We start from the raw sequence: 19,710 nt of genomic DNA, 5'->3' as shown, positions 1-19,710 counted from the left end.
TCATTCATTGTTTAAGACCTTGATAAATACGAAAAACATCACATAAACTGTCAGTTAATAGATGCAGGGAATTTGTCTTTGTTTAGTAAAGATAAGGGCAATGAAAATAATGAACTTTAGTACTTTTTTGATGAACAAGTCAGAGTCAAAGTAAATATTATTGTTATCTCAACCATATACAAGTTATACATCGAGATGAAATGAAACTCCAGGCTCACAGTATACACATAATGCAGATAAGACCAGATCATGTGCACAAACAGGCAAAACCATGCAACATGCTATTTGAATTGGCAATATGGTAATGCATGCAGGTACCACAATTACACACAGTCCCATTAAGTGCATGGATCAGACCAATGACTGATCATTTGACATGACAGATAAAGTGACTTGTGGATAAACTGGAGTGAGAGATTGTGATCTAAGATGTTAGGGTAGGGTGGAAGATTATGGGAAGCCACATTGTGTTGAGGAGTCTGACAGCCTGGGGTAAAAAGCAATCACATAACCTGACAGATCTGGCTTTGATGCTGTAGTTTTTCCAGAGAGAGAGAGGTAAGGAGCACGTGCTGATACAGCGCATTGCAGCACCCACCACATGACAGCCATGCAATGGTGGACATCTCAGCACCACACTAGTTCAGATGGAATGGAACATTGTGAGATTTTGTTTATGGTGGCTGGATTGCAAATTCTGCCACCAACCCCCAGGTGTTTCCCTACAGGTTGGAGGGCCTACATGCAGGGCTGGATGCAGATTAACATCATACCCAGGACGGAGCAATTGCAGGTTAAGGGCCTTGCTCCAGATAGCAAAATAATGAAAAATCCATGAGAGGGGTGAGAATTGATCCTGTACAATGCATCAGGCCTTGCAAGCACAGTTTTTGGAGAATGTGTCTACCAAGGAAGAGAAAGGCACCCTGATAATATCCTCCATGGACCTCACTATTCTCTGCTGTCATTTATGGCTGTAAATGCTACAATTTAAGTACCAGGCCATAATGCAGCTGGTCAAAACACTCTCAATGGTGCCTCTGTATAACATGGTGAGAATGGGAGAAGAGAGGTTTGCTCGCTTCCGTCACCTCAAGAAGTGTAGTCTCTGCTGGCTTTTTTAGTTAAGAAAGTGGTAGTTTTAGTTCATGTGAGGAGTGGTGACTCTGAGGCTAGGGATCAATGCTGGCAAATGGAAGACTCCTGGTTCTAATCCTGTAAACACCAGAAGTGACTCTTAACCTGCAATTGCTCCATCCTGGTTATGACATTAATCTGCATCCAGCCCTGCAAGGAGGTCCTCCAACTTACAGGGAAAACTTGGAGGTTGGTAGCAGGATTGGCACTCCAGTCACCATAAAAAACCTCACACTGTTCCAGTGTGGTGCTGAGGGTCACCCACTGTACTCGGGTCCCAGTCCACATGGTTCATTGTGTGTTGGGTGCAGCAACGTGCTATCGGCGCATGCTCCTAACCTCTCTGAGGTCTTTAGTTATGTGGAACAAAATAACTGAATATAACAATGCAGTTTGCCTTGACAGACACTACTGTTTTCCTAAAATTATAAATGATAATGCTGGATGTTATTTTCAACTATTGATTGATCGTCTTTTAAGCCCAACTCACTCCATGAAATACCTCCTAAAAACTACTAGTGAAACTATTGTATATGGTGTACCACAAGGATCTATTCTGGGTCCGCTGCTTTTTTCAATCTACATGCTTCCATTAGGTCAGGTTATCCCTAATGCTCTTGGCCCTCTGATCCAATGTGTTAGCAGTATTTCTGATTGGATGAGTAGAAACTTTCTCAAATTTAATAAGGAAAAAAACAGAAATCTTAGTGATTGGCAAACATGGATATAACAAGGACATTATAAATGAACTTGATCCATTATATTTAAAAATAAAGGTGTAGTTAATTATTGACTTTGACCTAAAATTTAAATCAAATATTAACCAGATTACTGCATTTTTTTCACACAAGGAATATAGTAAATGTTAGACCCCTTATAACTTTACAAGATACTGAAAAATAAGTTCATGCTTTTGTTTTTATTCAAGAAAATTACTGTAATGCACTCCTTGTAGGACTACCTAAGAAAGACATCAGTTGGTTACATGAGTGCAGAATGCAGCAACCAAAATCTTAAGTAGAAAAAGAAAATCTGAGCACATCTCACCAGTTTTATCCTTGTTACATTAGTTGCCTGAGTTGTTCAGAATTGACTTTAAAATATTACTAATGGTTTACTGTATCAAGCCTAAAATAATCTTGCTCCATCCTATATTGTGGAATGCCTGTCCCCTACACTCCAAGAAGTGACCTTAGATCTTTGAATAGAGGTCTTCTTATAATTCTAAAAGCCAAGCTTAAAAGAAATGGAGAGGCAGTGTTTTGCTGTTATACACCTAAAATTTGGAATACTTTACCAATAGAAATTTACTAATACTGTGGAACATTAAAAAAAAAACTGCTAAAATCCCATTATTTTAATTTGGCTCTTTCATATCTACATTTCAGTTATATTCCTTACAGACTATATGGGTAAAAAATTATCATATTATTTAAGGATCCACATCTGTACTAATCTCTACTATTCTCTGCTGTCTTTTCTGGTTCTTTCTGTGGTGGTGATCTGCACCAGCACCACCTGATCAAGGCACCATGCAGCACGCAGAGATGATTGAATGAAGGCGGGTGTCTCATCTGTCCACGAGACCAACTTCATCAATTTATGTTAGGTACAATGCCCAGTGGGGGCTGGTCAGTTTTTTGGCATTGGAACCCCTGCAGATTTTTTTAATCTTTTCTATCCTCCCAGCCATCTGACCTTACCTTGTTTTATTGTTACTTATTCTTTAATATTATTGACTAACCTTAATTATTTTTTTCTTTTCTGTTTGCCATCTTCTAAAGCACTTTGAGCTACATTGTTGTAAGAAAATAAATGTTGTTGCACCCCAGGAAACTTGGCACTTTTTACAAACTCCACAGCAGGGCCATTGATGCATACTGGGATGTGGTCAGCTTGTTTTTTTTCCCCTGAAATCAACAATTAATTCATTAGTCTTATCGATGTTGAAGGATAGATTGTTGTCTCTGCACCAAATGGCCAGCTGTCCCACCTCCACTCTGTATGATGACTGGTCAGCCCTGCTTATCAAACCTAGCACAGCGGTGTCATCAGCAAATATGAGGTAATTAGAGTTGTGTGTGGCTGTGCAGTCAGGAGTCACATGGAGAAGAGCGCAGGACTGAGCGTACAGCCCTATGGATAAGTATGATGGACTGAATGTTATCCTGTGCTAGGTCACATGTTTTATCTTATTTGAATGAGCAGTAAGATATAACAGACTCGTTTTAGTCTGGAATATATACTTTATTGGGAATATTATGGCATCATTTTGTATTCATTCAGAACTTATTAGGTATCTGAAAGATTGTTAGTTGCATAATTTTGAGGGCCAGATCTAATGGCAATTCACTTGCTCAAACAGTACTACACACTCTTATTAAATTTACTGTCCTAAGGAAAGGACCTTCCTGCTTCTGGGCCTTTTGGGGTTGCCTTCAGCACTCATGACTGCCTCTGACACTGGATTAAGGTTTAAGGTTTAGTATTTAGTAAAGTTCAGAAATAAAACATGACATTTTCCTTATCAGTAACAATCAAATTGACAAGAATAAAAAAGACATACAGACATAGATGAAAAGTTTCACAACGTGAAAGGGATTGGAATTTCTGGAGTGGTTTGTAAACATCTTTAAAATGATTAGACTTCTTGATTTTCTGAAAGCAAATGCTGCATGTAATGGATGTCTGCAATCAGCTGAGACGATTTCCAGTTTTTTCATCATTGCTCTGTGGTAAACACTTATCAGGTCATCCACCTCCAGTAGCTGTGCCTTCATGTTAGGTAACCTATTTTAGCTTTTTTTAAATTGGAATTTGTCTGACTACCGAACCAGGAAGCAAAAAGTGATAAAAGAACACTGTCCACTTTTGAATATTCGTGTTATGATTCTGTGCACTTTAATATTTCCTGAGAGCCAGTTTCACTTATAGTGATTAATAAAAATTAATTGTCCTGTTTATATCAAAGTTTTATTTTATTTTTTTCAATGGGTGCCACTACGGTGAGTTAAGAAGCAGCGCTGGAAAATGCATCTCCAGAAATACCAACATTGTTGACAGAGGAGATGCAAGTGCTAATTGCACTTTGAGGTGACCAACAATTCTGGAGGACCTGGACCACAATGGTTGCAGGTTTTCTTTTCTGCCACTTCTTCATCAGTGTCCAATTTCAGCTGTTAAATGACTTATTTTTCCCTTTATTTTAATTGCCTTGTTTGTCTAAGACTCAATTGTCTGAATTGCTTCTTTTTTACCTTAAGTGACGATCAAACAAAAATGAGATGTGAAGTGAGCCAATAGATGACCAGCTAAGTCAGGGCCTCGCATTCCAATCAATTTCACTGCAACCATTTTCTTAATTACTGTAGAAGCTGATTCTTGCTGTTAATTAACCTCATTATTTAATTCCTTGGCTTGTTAGTGCTCTTATTCTGCTGCAGCAGACATTTCTGATATGGTTGACTATCATTTTTCTAAGGGCACCTTTAAAATGTTTTGGTGACCTAAGTAGATAAACATTACTGACACCTTCACCTTTTTTAATTTTCAGATATTGTACAGTATGTGGGACACAGGTTGCTGGTTGGCTTGTTTTGTATCTCATTTTTGTTTGGCTGTTAATTAAGGAGAAAAGAAACAATCAACGGGTCTGAGTTTTAAATAGCTAATCACTAATTATATATATTATATATAGATTGTTATCAATGTGAGTTCTTAGATATTTAACAAATAGTAATGAAGACAGAACACAAACTTGAGGAGGCCCTGTGTGTCAATAAATTACCTAAACTGTCTGTGAGCGATTTCAAATAAAATCCTGAATCCAAAATGTAATACAGTATATGGATTTATATTCAAAAATAGTTTTTCAGTTTCAATTTTTCAATCAGTATGTGCGACTGCATAGTATTAAGAGTTGAAGAAAAATATAAAAATAATGCTCTGAGCAGGGAATCAAGTCTTGTGATGTCCTGTGCCCACAGCCATCGACAAAACCTTAAGGTCCAGTACATCGAAACTGATGACCGAGATGGACCAGGGTGAGTTAGCAGTCAAGCAACATTTTTATTCAAATGGATAGAAGAAGAATGTTAAAACAACAAGAATTAATGTGTTTAAAAGTGCCAACAAACAGTGCATTTCGATAAATAATTCCATAATATTGTGCTAAATGAAAACAGTATTTTGGCATGCAAATGATAGGTAAATCCAATAAATAAATTTAAAATCACACAAGGCTGAGAGGTAAACACTTTCCATTTTCTTTTTCTCTATATCCATGTCGTGACATCAGAAATCTCCAGTACGTAGCTTGGTGATTCCCAGTCCACCACACAGACCCATACTGCCACCTCAGCCAGTCTCCACACCCAACACAAACACCCCCCAGGCACCTTGCCGTTCAACTAGATGTTGCCCTGGATTGATCTTCCCTCCTTCTGCAAGCCTCTCCATCACATCTGCAAAACATTTCATTGGTATGGCTCGCACAATCACTATCACTGCACAGTAACAAATTAATGCATCTAATGCTGTTATAGTTTTAGAGCAGAGTCTACCCTTACATAACATAATTAAGGTACAAGTTATAAGAAATTTTCACGGCAGCCTCACACCATGCATACACATTTTTCTGCTTGGCTTTGCAAATTGGCAGCACCCAGCATCAAAGCACTGCTGCTGTGTCTGTGGTATTTTTTAGATTCACATCCATTATGTGGGCTGTATCAAAAACACAGAAATGAATTGCACATCATTTACAAATTTAAGCCACTTGACTGCAATCATTCTGTAATAACATAATGGTGCACAGAATGGCCAAACTATTCCAAATACCATGCCTGCTTTAGCTCTTAGTGTCTCTTTGCGCTAATGCGATGTTTACTTTCTTTGTTTTGACACTGCCCTTTTTTTTCTGCTTTCATATTCTGTATCTTACTCTGCATGTGTATTGCGCCTACGTTGTTTTTAAATCTTTTGAATTCCAGTTTTCGTTATCTCTAACCTGCTCTGCATGTGTTTGGCCCTCTTGTTTTTTAACTTCTTTATGACGTTTTACTTTGTTTTCTACTCTGTCTTTTATTTCTGACCTCACTTTGTTCTGCTTTTTTTTCAATGACACCTGGGGCCTCATGTATAAACGGTGCGTATGCACAGAAATGTTGCGTAAGAACTTTTCCACGTTCAAATTGCGATGTATAAAACCTACACTTGGTGTAAAGCCACGCACTTTTCCACAGTACCTCATGCCTTGTCGTACGCAAGTTCTCCGCTCGGTTTTGCAGACTGGCGGCACCCAGCGTCAAAGCAATGGTACTGTGGTTACTCATTATTTTCCTGACGCGGCTTTATAAATACACTGAAACTGACCGCATATTGTTTATTAGTGTAATGCATCTGATTGTAATTAACTTGTAACAATATAATGGTCCAGGGAATAGCCATAGTATTCCAAATACCATAACTGCTTTAGCGTTGTTACTCTCACTGCACCTTCCTCTTCTTCTTATTTTTCTTCTTCTTCTTTCAGCTCCTCCCGTTAGGAGTTGCCACAGCGGATCATCTTTTTCCATATTACTCTAACTGCACGACTCGGAGTATTTATATCACTGTATCTGAGTGTGAATCACAGCAGCAGCTGATCGGAAAGAGAATTATCGGTATACAGTTTCATGGACACGCTGTCTCAGCCACTGCAAAATGTTTTAAAGCCTTTCCTGTACAGACCTCGCGGTTCAGAAACAGTTTAATCCCAAGAACTTTAAATGCATTCAATCAAGTTCTCCTTGTAGAACGGTTTGTACTTATTAGTACAATCACCCCACTGTAAACTTGCACTATAGTTATAATATCGCACAACCTGAGCCACTTTATAAAGCGCGTATTTACATATGATGACGATATCATTTTTAAGGTGAAATGCAGCAAAATATGTTTATTAAATTATACACATAAAACTTTAACTTCATTTAAATAATCTATATTCTTCACTGGGAGTGTCGTTAAGGATAGAATAATTAAACATGTACTACGAAGATATTTCAATGTTCTTTAAACGTTTTGAAGAATCGGCGTTAATCTTACAGATGGCTTAACGTCTATTACAGAGCTGATTGTATGGCGATCGGTTACTTGGAGAAAGAAAAGCACTGACTGCAGTGACAGCTACGCCAATATATATTGAATATAAAACAGAAAGAGAAAATAACAACACAGCTAAAAACGCAGCGACAAATTTCGCAAAAGTTAAATGCTTGTGTCATGAGCACAAGGCAGCTATGCAGTGTTTGCAACGGACGTGGCCATCCACCGTGCATGATATTGGCGGGCGAAGGAGCCACCGATTCTTCCTCTGCCCAGTGCCACCACAAGCTTAGAGCCGCCCCTGAGTACTGCTGCAATAAATTATTTCATCAAAGTGAAACACATGTTTAATAACGTGCTTTAACTCCTATCATCATGAAAATGACATCACGTATACATCTCAGTATTTTAGTTATTCAGAGAGCTGTAATATCACAAATGTAATGGACTCTGTGTCCAGTTGGAGGAAGAGAGCCGGTTTAAGAAGCAAGTAGTGATTCACACGCACAGAGCACATAGAAGATCAAATACAAAACAAAGCATTTAATGTGCTATTTTAATTACGATGTGATTTGAGAAACTGGTTAATTAAACGATTTTAAGATGAAGTTTATGATGTTCTACTTTAATGACAAAATAAACTACGTGATTAAAGTGGAAATGTCGAGATTGAAGTTGACATTTCATGCTTTTTCTCCACTGTGTGCCTTTTTTTCTCTGTACCCTAATAAGCTTTTATATGACATTCAGACAGTGGGCTACAACTCGACTTTTCACGGCGACTTTGATATGTGACTTCTTTTTTATTTCCGGCACTGTGCGATTTTGTGAGTGTGAGCTTTCAAGTTTCTCCAACACGCTATGTCACTCGATCAACTTCCTTTTGTTGATTATACCACGGCTTATTTGAACAAATAGTATGTTTTTCCTTTGCCTCCACTTGGTATTCACTGAAATTCTTATATTTCCCCTGTGCTTTTCCCATTGTCTTTTCACAGAAGGCTGCGCTTAAGGGCGATTTATATTATTTTGCATATTCAAAGAGGCGTAATTCTGGGAGGAGTTGGGGCGTTACATAAAGCGCATGCACGAGCGTTAGTTTTCACGCTGGTCGGGATTTATGTAGCGGAAGAACGTGGAAGTTGGAGTACGCACAGATTCCTGCATCTGGATTTTTCTGTGCGTAAGCAGATTTCGGCTTTTGTGCTTACGCCATGTTATAGTGCGAGTTCTACGCATGCCGTTATACATGAGGCCCCTGGTCCGTGGTGATTATTTTCCCTTTTCGAATAATAATTTCCGTTTGTTTGCGCTACTGCGATCTTTACTTTCTTTTTTTATACTTTCTAATTTTCCTACTTTCATATATTCTTTAACTTTCTCCACATGTATATCGCACCATTTTTTTTTTGGAGCCTTTCGAATTCCACTGCTTTCATAATCTCTAACCTGCTCTGTATGTGTTTAGTGCCAATATTTGTGAACGTATTTATGAAGTTCTACTTTGTCTTTTACTCTTTGTCTTTTAATTCTGAGCCTGATTGGACATGCTTTGTTTTTCCAATTCCCCTTGTTCCGAGCTGATAATTACTTTCCTTATTTTCTGAATTTGCACCTAGATTATTTTTTTCCTTTATTTTTCTCTCCAACGCTTTTGAGTCTCTTTTCTTCGCGCTGCTCTTTCTTCTTCGCTTAGTTGTCGACGTTTCATCTATAACGTATTGTCTTTATATGCTTTATATGCGCTGAGAGCCCTGGATCTGCATGTGCTCAAAGCCTTTGCATGAGTGTATGTTTTGCTGCCCGTGGTCTTATTTGAAATTGGTTGTAAGTAGGGCGTGTCTTGCAAGAATCTCATTTTCTATGTCCCTGCGAGACCCTAACTCTGGGTCAATCTCTTGGCACAAAGTCTCATGTTTAAGGTCCCTGTGAGGCGATCCGTGGCCAATCTCTTTCGTCTCACGGGTCTTTTAAGTGTCTTCCGGATTTTCAGGAGAAGATCACGTCTCGTATCCCTAGTGTTTCTCTCCAGGATTTTTTTTAATAATAGAGAGATAGGAAAATAGGCTTATGGAGGAATTGCATATTGAATCTCGTTGTACCATACCATGACAATAAAGGAATTCAGTTCAATTCAATAGAAGACTGCATGTATTTACAGATGATTATGACTGGCTTCTAAGTAGATTTAGATTTCCAAGAGCTATCCTCTTGGAGCTGTGTACTGTTAGAATACTTGTAAAATTGATATCATTTGTATGATGAAATCATTTAAAGTGTGTATATTAGTTTTATAAATAAATTGTTAGCTTAATTTAAATAATGTAAACTGTAAATGTAAAGCAACAGTGTTGAGCTGGCGCCCTGTCCATGCATTGTCCCTGCCTTGCACTCTATGCTTGCTGGGACTGGCATGACGCTGAATGGATGGATGGATGGATAGAGTAATTAAATATGTATAACAGAGATTTTTCAATGTTCCTTTAATTTTGAAGAATCTGTGTTCTAAACTTCCAGCTGGTTTTTCATTTATTACAGACGCTTATTGTGGGGCAATTGGTTACATGGAGAAATAAAACAGAAGGACAGGAACTGGGGTTTGGTATGTTTGACAGACACAATATTGCTGCAAAAAATTATTCCATACAGGGTCATGCACATCACAGCAGGCACCATATGGGAGGCAGGAACAATCCCTGGATGAGGCACCAGTTCATTGCTACTGCTGTGCCACCACGTCCCCACACGTTTAATACATGCTTTAATGGAATTTATCCAGAAAATAATACATCTCAGTATTCTCATATATTCAGAGAGCTGTAATATCATGACGTTAATATACTCTGTGTGGCGATCACTGCCTGCACGCTCCGGTCGGTACAAGAGAAAGCCCATTTAAGAAGCACGTAGTGATTAATGACTGGGTCAGGAACACACAGAATATGCACCATTTATTGTGCTACTTTAGTTACAGTGGGATTTGAGAAAATCTAATAAATTAAACATTGATTTTAAGATGAAGTTTATGACATTCTACTTTAATGACAAAATAAACTAGAGCATTAAATTGGAAATTTTGAGAAGAATTGACATTTGAACTTTAATCTCAAAATAGACCTTTTTTTCTTCATGTCCCTATTTTTTTCACTTCTCTGTGGCCCAAATATGCTTCTGTATGACATTCGGACACTCACCTTTTCACAACAACTTTGAAAACTGGCCACTTCTTTTTTGAAATTCTTCTTTTTTTGTCTTTTAACAAAACACTAAATATAAGGGGCTATTATATTGATTTGCATATTCAAATATGCAAAATTCTGGTAGGATTTAGGGTGGGGCTGTAGGCCTGTGCGTGTGCTTTAAAATTCACATTGATTGGGATTTATAAAGGAAAATGTGTTGAACTTTTCTTATGGACAGTTTTATGCATCTGAATTTTTTTGTGTGTACGTGCATTTCTGTTTTTGTCTACATGCCATGTTTTAGTGTGAATTCTACACACAGCGTTATTCATGAGGCTCATGGTCTGCCGATGAGATAAGCAGTAACATGTCAGCAAGTCTGAAGTGCCCAATTACTGAAAGGAGCATTATGTGAAATCAGCTTAAGGAGACAATTTATTACTATCTTCTTCTACTGGCATATATCATGCAGTTAGTGTTTATTTTATATAATGTTACTTTTATTTCTTTTTTATCCTATTTATGGTACACCCTGCAGGGCAATTTAGAATTCCAACCACCTAAATAGTATATCTTTAGCATCTTTGCACTGTGGGAAAATTCCAGAGTCCTTGGAAGGAACACCTGTCAACACAGGGCTGGCATGTAAACTACCCACAGAGGACATCTTAACTTGGAATGGAACCAGGGATCAAGTGGTGATCGGCAGCTATGCTACTTGCTATGAAGCTCCGCTGTTTTATTTGCACAACACAAAGGCATGATAAAGTGTGCATTAATTGAAAACCTGCTGCTATTATATACAACTGTTTTTTAAGGGGCTATGGCATGCATACATTTCAACTACTTTGTTTGCTTGCAAGTGACTTCATTTTTTTCCTCTTTTTTCTTTTGTATTGTCTCTAGAAGTTCATTCTGTCAAAGTAATGGAATCTGTAACTTCCAAACTGGCCAATTACGCAGAGTTTTTGATACGCTACTGAAGGCATACAATTATTTTAGCTAAGATACCAATTCTGCTATTACATTTTTTTACAGTTTATGTATACACTGCTGTGTGTTGAAGAAAGATGTGTTACTGTAAACAAATATAATACAACTTATTTTTGTATAGTGCTTTTCACTGGGTGCAGGTGCAGAGTGCTATGAACAAGGCAGAAACTGCTTAAACATAAATGGAAACCAACAATATATGTCCATTAATTAATTAATTAATGAACTTTTGCCAGTTCACAACAGACAAGATTAAAATCATAAAAAAGAAAGTCAAAAACGAAGCCACAGTCCTAAAGACCTTGGCCAGCTGGCCACCTACCCATCATAACTGGTATAGATGATAATTTAGTTCATACAACGCTGAAATGGATACAAGAATTAGTTAAAAGATGGATGAATAGATGAATATTTAGGTGGGTGTGTACACACATATCCTACTTTTAAAAAGTTTAAATAAATAAAATTAACTTGGAATCTAAATAATTTGGAAAGATTTGCATGATTAAACCACTTAAAGACAATGCTGAGCTGTTAATTCATGTATCATTTTTTTATATGAAAGCTTTCCATCACAACAGATTGCATATGTATTTTTATAGTAAGTATGGAAAATGTGGTTAAGACTATGTGGCACCCTTTTTTTTGCTAGTTAGCCAGTATCATCAGATTTCTGTTAATTACTGGCGTCAGGAGAACAGCATTAATTGCACTTAGAGTTCTATTTGGTGATGGGTTCCAAAACCTGTGGAAATGGGCACATAACATGAGAGGGCACTTCCTGGGTATGTGTATGCGTCTATATGATAACCAATTAAACGAGGAGCTTAAGCTGAAGTATACAGTAGCGAAAGATGCAAACTTTAACTGTTATATCTGTTGAGTCAAAAAAATAAAATAACATAACAAACAGCCCAGAAGAGCACATTCCTAAAGATCACACTGCAGCCCAAGCAATAATATAATTAGCATAGTAAAATAACAAATGCACCCATAAAAATATTTTGCAGCTTGCATACAGTACTTTATTTAAGACCAAATTAGGATTTCTTTGCAAATGATCATAGACTCAAGAATACATTTACTGTCAAGATGCCATCATTCTTATTTTCTCAAGCATTTACATTTTTAAGAATGTAAGGAAAGTCTGATGGAATGTGAAAGTTATTTATTTATAGTGTAATCTGAAAAAGATTAAAAAAAAAACAAAAAACTTGAATTTATTTGAAAGTGTGGTGTAGTGGCCAGGCCGTTGGACAGTAAAGTGATTGGTTCAGGTCCTCAGATGTTTTATTTCAAAATCACTCCAGTTATACAATTATTAAATTAGTCAGTCATCAGTTATTTTATATTTTCACAACATGCACTACAACAGGGGTCTTTATTGAGCACTTCAGATCACATACATGCAGTGCCATCAGAAAGTTTTCAGACCCCTTCACCTGTTTACACATTTTGTTATGTTGTAGCCTTGTGCTAAAATTGTTTAAATTCATTATTTCCCTCATCAAACAATACTTAATACCCCAGAATGACAAAGCAAAAACTGCATTCTAGGAATTTTTGCAAATGTATTAAAAATACAAAGTTGAAATCTAACATTGACACAAGTATTCAAACCCTTTACTCAGCACTTAGTTGATTCCAGCATGCAGTCTTCTGGGGTTTGATGCAACATGAATTGGCACACCGGGAATTGGGGATTTTCTGCCATTCTTCTCTGTAGATCATCTCAAACTGTTTTTCTCCCTCAACCCTGTCCAGTCTCCCAGTACCCACCTCCAATAAACAGCCCCATAGCATGATGCTGCCACCACCATGCTTCACCACTGGAACTGGTATTGTACTGATGAGCAGTGCCTGGTTTCTTCCAGACATGATGCTAATTTTAGTTTCGTCAGGCCGGAGAATCATGTTTCTCATAGTCGGGTGAAAACTCCTCACTTCCATGTGCCTTTCACTGAGGAGTGGCTTCTGTCTGCATATTAAAGCACAGATCGGTGTAGTGTTGCAATGGTGGCCCTTCCTCCCATTTCCACACAGATTCTCTTGAGTTCAGCCAGAGTGACCTTTAGGTTACTGGTCACCTCTCTTACCAAAGCTCTATACTCATGAATGCTCAGTTTAGCCAGCTCTAGGAAGAGTTGTGGTTGTTACAGACTTCTGCAACTTGAGAATTATGGAGGCCTCTGTGCTCTATGGATCAATGTAGTTCTAAAGCTGTTATTTATATTTTGGTATGTCCCTGTCCTATGCTATATGTTGGTAAAACTATTTGGTCAGTTCATCACTGAATCGCTGAACATAACAATAATATTAGACTGAATTCTTTAAAAAAGTCGGTGTTCAGACAGTTTATTACTCTTAATTATAAGGTTTCTGATCTGAGGTTTACTGTCCCCAAAATTGTTAAGCCACACCCCCGTTGGGGTAACTCCGACAACTTGTTATTACATAGGGAAGCACACTGGATTTACCAATTAAACAGTTTACACTCCTCTGGCTTAAACAAATCACTTGACTGTGTTTTTTGCAATATAACCCTCAACTTGTACCTTCTTCCAGTTACCACTCCTGTTTAGATAGTTGTGGGGCTTCTTGAGTTACATGATGGGTTAAGGTAAACTCGTTTTTCTAGCTTTTTTGTATTTATGTTTGCTACGGTTTATATTATGTAATGGTGTTGGTACCCCTTTTCTTAGTGTTATTTGACCTGCTTTTAAGGATTTTAGACAAGAATGTTTCAACTTGTATTATGATCATGCATAAGGTAAGAGGTTCATTTCTTGATTCAGCCACTGATTACCATTTTTATAGCTTTATTTTTTTGTAATTTTATTTTTATACAATTGTCATTTCCGAGAAATTAAGTCACTGTGGACCTACATCTGTGAGCACCTGTTATTGTATCATAGGCTTTTGAATTGTATGAGTGGAGATATATAATGGAATTGTTATATGGTCAATGGTTATATTACTGTTTTCAAGTTTCCTACTTGGATGCCCGTTACTCTGGACCTACATCTGTGAGCACCTGTTACTGTATCATAGTTTCCTACTTGATTACTGGACCCTGTAGAAGAGGGGATCCCTTAAAATGCGTCTGCCATATCTATACATCTTTATTATTATATCTTCATTATTACATGTTCATTTGATGTACAGTATGCGTGACTCATAATGTTTATTTAAATGTTGTTGACTCTTGTCCGCTGTTAGGTAATCTTGTTGGTCACATTTATTTTGGTTAATATGTTCTTGATTCTGTACATAGTTTTGTTTAATGGTATGTAAGTTGTATTTTCTCCTCTGGTTTATGTAAACACTATATGATTGTTCTATATGTCTTTTGTTGTTGTATATGTTATACTACTTGTTTAATATGATTAAACGTCTGTACCTAGTGGATCTATATTGTTTATATCTTGTATAAAATATATACAGTATATATTTCGTATGTATGATTAAAACTAGCTGTGGTGGGTTGGCACCCTGCCCAGGATTGGTTCCTGCCTTGTGCCCTGTGTTGGCTGGGATTGGCTCTAGCAGACCCTGTGACCCTGTGTTCGGATTCAGCGGGTTGGAAAATGGATGGATGGATGGATGGATTAAAACTAGTGTTAAGTCAGTCAGTCATTTTCCAACCGCTACATCCTAACACAGAGTCATGGGGGTCTGCTGGAGCCAATACCAGCCCACCGCAGGGCACAAACACACCCACAAATCAAGCACACACTAGGGACAATTTAGGATTGCCAATGCACCTAACCTGCATGTCTTTGGACAGTAGGAGGAAACCCACACAGACACGGGAAGAACATGCAAACTCCATGCTAGGAGGACCTGGGAAGCAAACCCAGGTCTCCTTACTGCGAGGCAGCAGTACTACCACTGCGCCACCATGCCACTCACTAGTGTTAATATGTTATATCATTTATTTAATACATTACTTTTAGCGTCTGTTTACTTAGTGTGTTTGTTATATATTGTTAGTAAGCAGCTGTATTTGACCATTTTTTTCGGTATTCTTAGTTGATCATCACATAGTCTGCCAGAACCTCTTTGAGGTCATATTAAAGACTTTATCCAGGTAAACATTTTTACTGAAAGATATGTGATTGTGTTCACTATAGAAATAAGATATATAAAATAAAGTGTGTTAAAACAGTAACAATATGCATTGGATTATTTAATCTGACCAGACTCAATCCCTAGATTTCATTAGTTTTTTAATAGCCATTGAAGGGACAATATCTTCATTCTTTAAGTCTGGAGCAGTTTGCCAATAGGTTCGAAACTGGACATATTGTGACATCATCAGCCATTTAGTGAGTAGTAATACTGATCATGTACTTTAACATCCAGAGATTTCATTGCTGCAATGTGTGCAAGGTGTAACTTTGAATAGCACATACACAAAAATTAAACAAGTCAAATGTGTACTTTTTTGTTTTACCAGAAACACACCTTGTTTCAAATTTATCTGTTTCAAAATGATTTAGGTTAGGCATGGGTTAGAGTTGGTCCAGTTGGTCCAACAGTTCACTGCAACCCTTATGAAATCACTTAATCTGCCAAAGCTCTAGTTATAGAAATGCATGAGTAAATGTGCCACTTGTAATCTGTAAGTCAAAGGAAATCTTCTCTGTAGGTGTTCGTCTGTGCTCCAGTAAACACTTACTACCAGCAATTTTTGTTTTTTCTGTCCTCCTGACCATCGGATCTTACTTTATTCTTTGTTACTTAGAATTGCCTAATCTTATTTTTACATTTTTCCTTCTTCTTTCTTCATCTTGTAAAGCACTTTGAGCTACATCATTTGTATGAAAACATACTATATAAATAAATGTTGTTGTTGTTTTCTGTTCTTCTATACGTGATAATCCATTTTTTCAGCCATATTGAACTTTTACAATATTCAACTCATATCTTTAGTCATTAAATATCATTTATAAATATCTATATGTACAGTAATTGCATCCTTTAAACTATTATGCTCCAAATGTTATCTTCTGATGACTCACTATTTCTTTTGTATAAAATTTAGAGGTTCCTCATCTTTCACCTGTGTCTATCCTAGAGTTGATACTGGCTAGTCTGGAAGAAAATTCAGACTACATCTACAGAGTATGTCAGCAGATTTTAAGGAATTTACCAAATGAGGATTTTGGAGAAAGATAGGAATGGGAGGTTTCAATCAATATTTCAGAAAAGAAATGGAATTCAGCCATTGGCAAAATGTATTCCACTTCAATATTCACCACACACATTCAATTCAATGTAAAATTATTCCTCAATGACCCATATTTCATCTAAATTTTTTCAAAAATGTATCCAGGGGATGATCGGTACTGTAAGTGATAGTATCAAATGCCTGCTTCACTAGGTCATATGTTTTGGGAACATTCGTCACTCAAATCAGTTTAAGGCAAAAATGTCTGCACATCTTTTAGATAGTCTCGGATTTAAGTTACTCCTAATACTTTAACAGCAATATTTGGAATAATACCAAATAGAACCGCATTCTGATATGAAAAATCAGTTATGATATCCTATACCACACCACTTGCACAATGACTTATTTTGATCAACTGGAAGAATCCCAATCTATCTTCTACAATTGTATATTAGATCAAAATGGAAAATGTCAAATTTTCTTTATGAACATCAATTAAGACTTTTTTAGAACTTGGTGAGAACTCATTATTATAATTGTAAAGTGCGTGCACAGGCCTGTACTGAAACTTTTTGGTTTATTTCCTGTTTTATTCAATATTAAAAATCACTTCCGATGGGGTTCTCCTGTCATAGGTGGCGGTGAGTGCAGCATTTTATTTTATGGACTGTCTTAGGGACATACTGTACTTTCTATGTTTCTCCCTTTTTTATTGGATTGTTTAATGTCATTGTATTTTGTTCTCTAAATAAGATAAAAATAGGCGGATATACAGCAAATACAGATGTGATCTAATTTGACTGAAAGACACAAGTAAGAGCACAATGGATTAAAAGTTGTTCACTTGGCATGAACATATTTATGAAAAAATAACCTAAAATAGTGACACTTCTTCTTTTTCTGTTTTCATGTATTGATAAATGCATACATGAATCTCAAACAGCATTTTGATATTAAGAGTATTTATGGCTGTGAAAAACACAAAAATTATTTAAAAAAAATAATTGTGCATTTTTCTGTTTTTGCAGGAGCTTGTTACAGCCTGGTACATTGGGTTTCTGGTTCTGATATTTTCATCATTCCTTGTCTACCTTGTGGAAAAAGAAGCAAATGCCCAGTTTTCTACTTATGCAGATGCTTTGTGGTGGGGCACGGTAAGCAAAATCTTAGAAAGAATAATTTTCGTTTGCCCTCTTCTGCACAGTACAATGCAGATGCATTACAATTCATAAATATTTACACAGACACATTAGTCTTGTAATAATTTTCCATAGATTATTTGAGATTTATAACCTTTGCTTTATAATATTCCCTAGGAAACATAAAAACAGTACGCTGACCTTGCAGCAATTTATTGTTTGTGTTGAATCTTGGCTTCAAAACATTTTCATTAGCAAGTTTCAAGTTGTTTAAAATAATGTCTTGGTTAAACATTTTAGTTTAAAAGCGTTGTCATAGATGCATAAGGAGATTTTTAAAAAGGTAATTTTTTTGATGTACTGTACTCTCTCATTTGAGATAAACTGCACCCAACTCAATATTAATGAGAAATGACCTTTGCTAAAGTACATTATTATTTTTATCTCAATGTTTTTCTTCCTGAGTTTTTACTTCATTTCATTCTTAGTTTTTATAAAGCAAATTCAATAACAGCCTAATTCTGTTTTGCAACATCTGAGAAAATCTCTCACAAAAATCTACTGAGCTAGACTTAGAAGGACTTGAGGATAGACTGGAAAAGAAAAATGTGTTTATCTCACCGAAGCAAGACGAAGAGGGGGGACTGAAAGAATTATTATAAATGTAATAAATAAATCTGGGATGGCACAATGGTTAATTCTGATGGTGAACAGCTCCAGATTCCTGAGGTCGTTTTCTGGCCTTATCAAAATCACTGTAACATTTTTCTTGTTTCCAAAGAATCCTTAAGACACAAGTCGGGAACCACCCATGGTGTGGATTCTGGTCTACTGCAGGGCAAACTCATTTACGCACACACCAACACACCAACATTCACTCACTTACAGCTTACAGTTTGCAGTTAACCTAATCTGCATGTTCACAGGCAGAAACAAAGAGAAAATATGGACACAGAAAGAAAATGCAGACTCCACACTGACCGTGACCAGGTCATGACTTGAGCACGAATTTCCTGGAGCAGTGAGGCCGGAGTGGTAGCAGCTGCACCAGCATGCTGCTCCTGCAGATAATTTAAATTTTGAGGTTTAACAGCTAAGTTAGAGATCCTTTTTAAACTTTTAAACAATTAATACTGTGACCACTAGGGGCCATTGCAGCACCCTAGTTGACACAACCTCGCAGACATAAGTTCTGGGATTTATTAACAACAATGTCTTATAAAGTCTTCTCACACATTGTATAAACACAAGTATTCTCTTTTCTCTCTCTCTTCCTCCATTCCTCCCAGACGATTGTTGTCTTTGGTGAGGCACAGTGACTCCTTTTATCTATGATCTAGGAGTACTTCCATTGTTAGGACATGGTCCATTGGGAACACTTCCTAGACAAAAAGAAGCCCCACAAAGTAGGGTTTTCAAATCTATACAGCACCCCATGGTGGCTCCCACGGAACTCAACAGGGCTGCCTCATGGGACTAAAGCTCCCAGCATTCCCTGCGGGTACCAATATAGGAATCATATTTCATTAATGCTACTATGTAGCATATTGGGGGAGTAAATAGTCTGAACATTTTAACTCTACCTGTTTTGTGATTATATTGTCCTCCGGTCCAGGTAACCAGGAACCTATCCCAGCAGGTATGCCAGCGTATCCAGTTGCCTGGCTAAGGCAGGGAATATCCTTCCTTTCTTGCTGCTTTCACTTTTCCCTGGCCTAAAGGCCAAGCAATGAACTGAACCCTATCCTGGCAGGGCCACCAGTCTATGCATGCTGTCCATTACAATATTAAGAGTGATTCCTAACAAAAATAAGAAATATAAGCAATGAGAGAGCACTTCAACAGCACAAGGAACCTCTTGTTCTGTTTTTTAAGTCACAGATCTCATATACTGTATTTCAGAAAAAATAGTATGTAATTCCATTGTAGTTAAAGACTCAATACAAATATGGGCATTGTGTAATATAAAATACTGTATACTACTTGTTCAATACTA

The 19,710-nt window shown here is 37.1% G+C and overlaps 1 protein-coding gene across 3 annotated transcripts in view; it reads left to right on the top strand.

Moving 5' to 3' along the window:
• kcnq5a (potassium voltage-gated channel, KQT-like subfamily, member 5a) overlaps positions 1-19,710 on the top strand; it is a 581,699-nt gene that overhangs the window by 468,922 nt on the left and 93,067 nt on the right. For all 3 annotated transcript variants that reach the window (XM_039739028.1, XM_039739027.1, XM_039739029.1), the window contains exon 5: positions 17,604-17,729. In XM_039739028.1, coding sequence (XP_039594962.1) covers positions 17,604-17,729 — 126 coding nt within the window. The remainder of the gene's footprint in view (positions 1-17,603; positions 17,730-19,710) is intronic.

Source organism: Polypterus senegalus, chromosome 16 (genome assembly GCF_016835505.1).
Source record: "Polypterus senegalus isolate Bchr_013 chromosome 16, ASM1683550v1, whole genome shotgun sequence".
NCBI lineage: Eukaryota > Metazoa > Chordata > Cladistia > Polypteriformes > Polypteridae > Polypterus > Polypterus senegalus.
Note: the sequence above shows the minus strand (reverse complement) of the source record. Positions and strands in the feature narration are given on the sequence as shown.